Source organism: Cucurbita pepo, chromosome LG04, assembly GCF_002806865.2.
Source record: "Cucurbita pepo subsp. pepo cultivar mu-cu-16 chromosome LG04, ASM280686v2, whole genome shotgun sequence".
Classification (NCBI taxonomy): domain Eukaryota; kingdom Viridiplantae; phylum Streptophyta; class Magnoliopsida; order Cucurbitales; family Cucurbitaceae; genus Cucurbita; species Cucurbita pepo.
The window spans coordinates 8,335,606-8,344,821 of NC_036641.1; the positions used below are offsets into that span (position 1 = coordinate 8,335,606).

Below are 9,216 nucleotides of genomic sequence, written 5' to 3' on the forward strand. Positions count from 1 at the left end.
GTCACAGGTGAGTAAAAAAACCCTAATTCGGTATTATTTTCACACCCTAAATAAATATTTATTTAATACTAATTTTTTAAATTTTTAATTGGATTCCTCTCCTTTTATTTATTTATTTCTTTCTTATCATTTCCAATTTTTCAATTTAATTCCAAACAATAATTTAGCATCCTAAAACCATCAAATTTTTATTACTAAAATTATTTTATTATTTTAATTTATATTTTAATTTTTTTTTTTTATAATTTAGTCCATTTACTTTAAAATTTATAACAATTAATTTTTAATAAATCATAAGCTACAAAGTCTAAATCATTAAACTATAAAATTAAATTTTAATAAAATATCTTAGGGTAAGAAATTTTGAGCTATATATATATATACTCAGTAAATAAATAAATTATATTTTTTAAGTATATTAAAACGACTATTATTAGATTTATTGGGATATTTTTAATAGAAATTATAATGGAAAAGGTAAATTAGTCACTAAAAAATCTTTGAAAATAATATTTTTAATATGTATATATATATATATATATGAAAAAAAAATCTCACTGTGAAAAAATTTCGTAAAGATATGAGAATTGAAATAGGAAGCGAGGACGGGGATGGAGACAAGAGAAGGCTTCTCTGTTCCCATCACACCTCCTAAACCTGTTGCCTCGAAACTCTCTATTTCCATAAAAATATATGAGAAATGAAATTGAAATAGGAGATCCCTTATACCTGCGGGGAGAATTCCCATAAAATATATGAGAAATGAGAATTAAAATAGGAGGCAGGGGGCGGGGATGGGGCCGAGGGCAAGGACAAGGACAATGACAATGACAAGGACAAGGACAAGGACAAGGACAAGGACAAGGACAAGGACGGGGAAGGCTTCTCCATCCTCGTCCCACCCCTAAACATCTCTAAAACACCATTCCCGAAAAAAAGTTGTAGTAATTCAAAGGTAGAGATGAAAGATTTTGAAGCAAATTCATACATAAATTGCAAGAGTAAATGAAATCAATCACTTGTTGGCCTAACTGATTATATACACACAATAATCACACACTAAGGTCCTCAACCAATCCTTGTTTCTTCCCTTTTACCCTTTTGTTTCTCTCTACAGCTCAATGCTACCCCTCCAAAACAGACACCCTTAAGAGGCCCTTTTACACTCTCCTAATCCTCTCTGCCTATACCCCCACCCCAACATGTCTGTTCTACTTCTTCTACCATCTAAAACTTCTTCAATCCATTCGAATCCACAAAATCAATAACCTTCCTTCCAATGTTTATCATTCGTTTACCTTCAACGATCCATCTCTCATTAACTTCAAACTCAGACTGTTAAATCTTTCTCGGGAGTACTGTCTCGATGCTTTTCTCCAATCTGTACCCGCCTTCATCATTGCTGCAAACTCCTCGTAGCTTATACGCCCGTCCTGAAAGAAATCAAAATGAAAACATTAAATGTGCACGGGAAGAAGAGCGACAATGTTGTTAGGTTATGGAGTGTGTTGCTTATTTATAACTCAATGGTTATATGTAATACAACTATATATATATAGTAGATGACTACATTGGTAAAATGAACTCTGTATATACCCTTAGGGAGTGCTTTGAAAACACATACTTTCTGCCGTATCCACATTGGTTGGAGAGGGAACAAAACATTTTTTATAAGAATGTAGAAACCTCTCCCTAGCAAACACGTTTTAAAATCTTGAAGGGAAGTACGAAAAAGAAAGCCCAAAGAGAACAATATCTGCTAGCGGTGAGCTTGGGCGATTAGAAATGGTATCAGAGCCAAACACCGGGTGGTGACGCTGGGTCTCGAAGGGGGGTGGATTTTGAGATCCCACATCGATTGGAGAGGAGAATGAATATAGCGAGGACGCTGGGTCCCAAAGGGGGTGGTGGATTGTGAGATCAAGCGAAGCATTCTTTATAAGGGTGTGGGTGTGGAAACCTCTCCCTAGCAGACGCGTCTTAAAACCGTAAGGGAAAGCTCAAAAAGGACAATAACTGCTAGTGGTAGGCTTGGGTGATTACACTTACATACTTGAAGTCATCAATATAAACCTCTAGCCCTCTCTCCTGTTCTTTGTGTTCATCTAGATCGAGTGTGTGTTGTTGTGCGATCTTAACAAATGGATCTAACAATACCCACGATGGACGGTTTGGAGTTTTCAAGGTCTTGAGTTCAAGCCTCAAGAGAAAACTTAACGTTTCAAAACTCTAGTCGTCTCTCAATGTCGGCCTTAGGGTCGGGTCGGGTCAGCAAAGCCCTCTAGAAGAGTAGTGGAGCCTAGATATCTAACATATATAGATATAGATGTGAAATGATAAGTGACAAATGAAGCAAAACATTCTTCTCCATCCTATTGGTATCGATTTTCAATTGTCATTATGATCCTCCAACCTTATAACAAATGCACAGAAACAAAGATAGCAATGATTTGAATGGGGGTGTTTGAACCCTTCAGGTAATTTGGTTAAGGGTAGATCTTGTAAGAAACTAATACTGACCTTGTCCGTGTCCACGTCATGCATGATGGCGTTGATAACCTCCTCGCTGTTAGTCTCATCGCCGTCGTTAAGCGCGTTTCTAAGCTCTTCAATCTCTATGTAGCCACTCTGGTTTCGATCAAAGAATGAAAAAGCTTTGTGCAGGTGTTCGTCATTGGCCATCTTTCTAAGATGCACCGAAACCGCGACGAACTCTCCATAGTTCAATGTTCCATCACCATCAACATCAGCCTGTCAAGAATTTAACACTTTGCTTATTAACAATCATTTTACGTCGAGAAAAGTAAGAAAGTTCGAGCGTAACGTTTAAACTAAGATGATGAGTAAATGTGCAGAGCTCGAGGAGCAATCAGACCCAGATCTGTTGTAATGCTTACAGATTCTACGAGTATCTGAAGATCAGGGTCGGGAATCTGATGGCCAAGCTTTTTTAATCCAACACGAAGCTCCTCGAGATTTATCTTCCCTTTTTTGCCAGTATCCATCGTTTCGAATGCCTCCTTGATTCCAGCCACTTCCTCTACAGATAAATGCTCGGCAATAACCTAATATACAACATAATTCAAATCTTGAGACATCAAGCTTCATGGATATGAAATATTCAGCAAGAAGTTTCAGAACTATTGCGAAGAACTTCGTATTCGAGATATTATTACCCGTAGAGCTCTTTTCTTCAGCTTGTTCATCACGGAAAACTGCTTTAGCCTTGCTTTCACGGTCTCGCCCAATGAAACGTTTGGAGCTTTTTTGGCGTTCTGTAACCATGGATGTTCTGCATATGAACAGAAGGCGAGATCATTTAGTAGTGAAGTACTCAATTGAAAACTCTACACAATCTTTAGTGACAGAATAAAACTAGTACCCAGCACTTCCTGAGCTGTGAGTCTCCTTTTGGGGTCAGGATCAAGCATTTTCCTCACAAGGTCCTTTGCGTTGTCAGATACTATAGGCCAAGGGTCCCTCTTGAAATCAATTACCGAGCGAATGATAGCCTGTGCAACTCCCTGTTCGGTTTCTGCTCACGAAATATGAAGAAAGTCAACCATGATCGGATAGATGGACAAGATTTTTCATATATTGATGTTCTTATGATACGGATCGTGATTGAACGAAAAACATAGGATTTTATTTGCTGGCTTATGTTTTAGTACAACAAACTGTAACAGCCCAAGCCCACTGCTAGCAGATATTGTCCTCTTTGGGATTTCCCTTTCCAACTTGCCCTCAAGATTTTTAAAACGCGTCTGTTCGGGAGAGGTTTCTTGTGATGTCCCACATTGGTTGGGGAGGAGAACAAACCATCATTTATAAGGGTGTGGAAACCTTCTCCTAGCATACGCGTTTTAAAGTCTTGGGGGAAAGCCCAAAGAGGACAATATCTCCTAGCGCTGGATCTGGGCGGTTACTAATGGTATCAGAGCCAGACACCGGACGATGTGTCAGCCTTCTCGCTGTTCCCCGAAGGGGGTAGACACGAGGTAGTGTGCCAGTAAGAACGCTGGGCCCCAAAGGGGGGTGGATTTGGGGGCGGTCCCACATCGATTGGAGGAAGGAAAGATTGCCAGCGAGGACGCTGGGCCACGAAGGGGGGTGCATTGTGATGTCCCACATTGGTTGGGGAGGAGTGGAAACCATCCCCTAGCAGACGTGTTTTAAAGCCTTGAGGGAAAGCCTAAAGAGGACGAGGACAATATCTGCTAGCGGTGGATCTAGGCTGTTACATTTCCACACCCTTATAAAGGATGATTCGTTCTCCTCCCCACTCTCACAATCCACCCCCTTCGAGGCCCAGCGTCCTTGTTAACACACCGCCTCGTGTCCTCCCTCTTCGGGGCTCAACCTCTTCACTGCATCATCGTCCGGTGTCTAGTTCTAATACCATTTGTAACAGTTCAAGCCTACCGCTAGCAAATATTGTCCTCGTTGGACTTTCCCTTACAGGCTTCCCTCAAGGTTTTTAGAACGCGTCTTCTAGGGAGAGGAGGTTTCTACACCCTTATAAAGGATGTTTCGTTCTCCCCCCCAACCGACGTGGGATCTCACAATAAACATGAGTAGAATTCAAGCGGTTTTCCAACTTCATCCATCAAGTGAAGAACAAAACAAGCAAAATACACAAGTTATGAGAAACAAACCTGCCCAAAAAGGTGGGACACCACAAAGCAAAATATAGAGAATAACTCCAGCACTCCAAACATCAACCTCTGGACCATAGTTCCTTTTCAGGACCTCCGGAGCCATGTAATACGGACTTCCAACGATTTCATTAAACCGCTCACCTAAGGATTATATAGAGAAAAAAGGTGCATTACATGAAGAAATCATGTATAAGACACGTTAAAAGCAACCGTGCTGAATGGATCTAGTTTATTACCAGGTTTGAAGAACACCGATAACCCGAAATCAATTGCCTTTAATGGAGCTGTTTCCTTCTTGTTTCCAAAAAGGAAGTTCTCTGGCTTGAGATCACGATGCATAACACCATGTTTATGACACATCTGCATAGCAAAACGAATACGACCATATGAGCAATCGTATTACTTCTCAATAAGCTCAACACAAATCGAAACATTGCCACCATCACTAACAAGTTTCAACCAGAAAACGCAGTCAATCGACACAAGGATTTAAAAATCAGCACCAACAACGTCGCTCTAAATACTAGCTATAACTTCTTGGTTAAATTAAAATTTTAGTCACTAACAATCCACTTCGGGGCCCAACGTCCTTACTAACACACCGCCTTGTGTCCACCCCCTTCAAGGCTCCATATCATAATAGATACTATCCTCTTTGGGCTTTCCCTTTCGGGTTTACCCTCAAGGTTCTTAAAACGCGCCTTAGGGAGAGGTTTCCACACCCTTATAAAGAATGCTTCGTTCTCCTCCCCAACCAATGTGGGACCTCACAATGCCTATTGGACAAATATTCGCTACTTCGGCGTGATTTGACAGATAAATAACATAATGAGGTTGACAACTCAATAAGATGAAGTGACGTGATCTGTAAAACGGGTTTCGATACGTTGCTTTAGGAAGAGGGTATCCAACACGTCCTTTTATCTTGTCTGGTTGTCCGTTCTCCACTTTTTTCTACCATCTATTCGACACAATGCTTAATATATTAGCGTTTAGTAAACGACTATAGAATCAAAATTCAAAGTTCACGACGTAAAGTAAAGCTTCTATCGAAGTTCAACGACTAAATGAGTAACTTAAACCTAAGTCACAATCAGATCAAACAGTCAAAAGAAGTTGTCATCAGAAACCATTAAAATTCGAAACAGCTCAAGCTCACCACGACACAAGCTTATCCAACAATAACAACACATAAACAAGAACACTTCACCTGAACAACTTCAACAATGGTTCGCATGACAGCAGCAGCAGCTCTTTCTGTGTAATGCCCCCTTGCAACAATCCTATCAAACAACTCCCCACCTTCACAAAGCTCCATCACAATATGAACAGCCTGTTCATCCTCATAGGTATCTTTCAATGACACAATATTCGGATGCTTAGGCAAATTCTTCATAATCTCAACTTCCCTCCTCACATCCTCAATATCCACAGCCGTTCTAAGCTTCTTCTTCGATATCGATTTACAGGCAAGTTTCTCTCCAGTGGTTATATCAGTACACAAATAAGTTATCCCAAACTCACCTCTTCCAAGCTCACTTCCCAGATCGTATAAAGTAGAAATGTCTCTACCCGTTGGATCTTTCAACACCCAGTTCCCACCGCCATTGCCATTGCTCACTACATGATCAGCTGCAAATGGGTTCGGCTTCTTGTTCTTCCCCTTCTGGTGCTTCCCTGAAGGAGTAGCCGGCGTAGCGCAGCAATTCCCCATGAATCAAATCAGATCCTTAAGCTTTCAAAGCGTCTGATTCTTTCAAGAGATTCTAACAACACCCACTAAAGCAAAAAGGGGAAACAGATCTAAATGTTACAATATAAGAACAGGGCAAGGATTAAGACAGAGAAGAAAGGGGAATCGAGATTTTAGAGAAGAAAAATAAGAACAAACACAAATATCATCCAGAATTATCCAAAAACGATACAGAAAAAGGTAAAAACCCCAAATAACAAGAGATTTCTTAACGTTTGTTTGAAATACAACACAGAGCAAAGAAATCCCAAGAACCTCACCTGAAATCCAAACAAAAATCTCTTCAAAAACCCCCAGAAATCGAAATGGGTCGTTCGGAATCTGATGAAGAACACAAAGGGAAAGGAAGATTGAGAGAGTTCTTCAAAGGGAGAGGTTAAGAAGGGGGGGGAAAAGTTATTCAAAAGTGTGAATGCGCCATAAGATCTCTGAGAGAGAGGTCAAAGCTCATTCTGTATAGACACTTCTCCGCTCTCTCTCTCTCAGTCTCTCTCAATTCCAATTTCTCTCTCCTTGATTCATTGAAGAGAGAAACCTTATTTTTCTTTTTCTTCCTTTCCCAATCAATCGTTGAAATTTTTTTTTTAATAAAAATTCATTTTTTGGAATTGGGTTTCAAATTTTTTTAAAAATTATAATTATGAACATAGAAAATTTCCCAAACTTTTATTCAATCAGACAAAACAAATGTGTCCCTCCCCAATTGCTGAAACTTCTTCCAAAATTACATGTGAATGACCCAAACATATTGGCTCAAGGTACCAATTGTTTATCACTGCAAAAAAAAAATATATAATCTTTTACATTTATAGCCTTTCATTCGAGTAAACTAGAGATGTGTTCCGTTTACCTACCCGAATCAAATCCGTTCACGAAGAAATGAGGACGGAGTTGTCCATTTTTTTTTGTTCGGGTTATATCCTATTAAAGTTATTGTTCTTGCCTACTCACTTTTAGCTTATAATATTGTTTCCTCGCTCACGTTTTCTAAGATATTTTTCAAACGTGACCTAAGACTTCAGCATATGTCGATATTGTCCCTGAAGCGTTCGCTGGATTAGAACAATTGTTGTTCCACTGCTACAAGAATGTGATTGTAACAAGTGGTTTTAATGGAGAATGAAGAACGAGGGGGTAGTTGGGAGGAATTCTTTCACGCTAGCTAAACGGGGCGAAAGACGAGGATTATATTTCCCGTCTCCAACCCTACTAAATCCATATTTTTTCTCGGGAACTTGATTACCGTAAATTCTCATGAAGAATCTCCGCTCTAATGCTCGTGTATGTTGAAAACCAAATAAAAGTGGTGGCTGAACACCAAACAATTGTTCAACACTTGTACAGTTGGTTGGTCTTTTTGGACTTTTCCATTCCAAATTTTCAACCTTTATCTGCAAACTAAAATGTGAATTTCTTTTGCAACTACTTTTTTTGACTTTTTGACTTTTTTTTTTTTTTTTTTACCAATTTTTTATTTTATTTTTATAAAATTTATATTAAAAAAATGTCGATAATACTTATTACTACTTTTTTTCAGTATAACGTGGAGTACGAGAATTTGAATATCGTAACTCGAGGAAAGGAATATTACTGGTAAAGGATTTTACTTTGCAGTAATTCTTAAGATATTACCAGATAAATTGTTTGAATCGATGTAAAAATTTGTTAAAGTCGGGTATTTAAGAATTTAAAAAGGATTAAGTTAGAAAATTTGTACCGAGTGAAAGTGATAAAGGTGGTCGTTGTATTCATCAACTAGGTCAAATAAATGATTTTTGTTTCTTAACCAACCAAATCTCTTATTGAAAAATGGGGAGGATTTTAGTTGACCGAAGACCGAGCAAATGGTCGTTGAACAAAGTCTGACATCGGAGTAAAGGGCACATCCGAATGAGAGCAATCCCGAGAATAGGATGACTAAAAAAGGTTAAAAGAATTAAAAGTTACTGTCTATACCAATATTGTGCACTTAACCTTTTCAGTGACTCAACCATAAGAACTTCATAGTTAAGCGTATGTCGAAATGGAATATCGAGACCATTGGGTGTCAAGTTTAGATTTTGAATCCTGGGTATGGATCGTCACGAACTCTCGAAAGTTTGGTGATGAAATTACAATTCAATTATTTTTTTGTTAAGTGTGACGCCCGAGTAAAAGAGAATTGTATATGAATGAACCGAGACTATATTTGAATGAGACCGATCCTAAAGATTAGATGACTGAGAAAGACTTGAAAGAATTGAAGTTACTACTCGTAACAACAACATTGGATGATCGGTAAATTTAGTTAAATTACTCTTAATTATCAAACTAATATATAATATACTTTTACTATGAAAATATATTTTATTTTATTAATTTTAAAATATAATTTTTTAAAAATTCAATAATCCCGAAACTAGGGTTACAACTCAAACCAACCCGACCTGATTTTTAAAGAGATAAAATAATATTTAACGTCTATAACCGATGTTAGTGATGTGTTGTGACTTATAAATGTTTGATATTTGAACTTCGCGGATATGTATAATTTTTTTAAATAATTAAAAAATCGAACCACTGGACAATTCAATCAAACCCAACCCAGAAATAGATAGTCGGGTTGGGTTGAGCGGTGACTTCTATTTACATTGTTCAAGTCATCAACTAAAATCTTCAATATTTTTATAACAAGTGTCATTTTTTTCTAATATTTTTATCAAATAATTTAAATTAAACTAAATAACTTGCCATTTAAATCATATAAATTTTTAGATAAACTTAAGATATTAAATATCAATATAAAACAATTACAAAAAAAAAAAA

General features: G+C 37.8%; 1 protein-coding gene across 1 annotated transcript; it reads right to left on the reverse strand.

Annotated features, from left to right (window-relative positions):
• Positions 1–1,006: 1,006 nt before the first annotated feature.
• On the reverse strand, positions 1,007–6,931 carry LOC111793000 (calcium-dependent protein kinase 8-like). Its single transcript, XM_023674657.1, has 9 exons — positions 6,672–6,931; positions 5,869–6,437; positions 4,895–5,018; positions 4,656–4,799; positions 3,383–3,535; positions 3,177–3,292; positions 2,898–3,065; positions 2,521–2,751; positions 1,007–1,433 (listed from the first exon to the last, which is right to left on the reverse strand). The coding sequence occupies exons 2-9, from the start codon at positions 6,370–6,372 to the stop codon at positions 1,287–1,289; spliced, it is 1,587 nt and encodes a 528-aa protein (XP_023530425.1). The 5' UTR covers positions 6,373–6,437; positions 6,672–6,931; the 3' UTR covers positions 1,007–1,286.
• Positions 6,932–9,216: the final 2,285 nt, after the last annotated feature.

Coding starts and splice junctions, on each gene's coding strand:
- LOC111793000 (XM_023674657.1), bottom strand. CDS start 6,372: ATGGGGAATTGCTGCGCTACGCCGGCTACTCCTTCAGGGAAGCACCAG. Junction 5,019..5,868: donor CCATTGTTGAAGTTGTTCAG/GTGAAGTGTTCT, acceptor TTTGCTATGCAG/ATGTGTCATAAACATGGTGT. Junction 3,536..4,655: donor TGTCCCACCTTTTTGGGCAG/GTTTGTTTCTCA, acceptor TTTCGTGAGCAG/AAACCGAACAGGGAGTTGCA.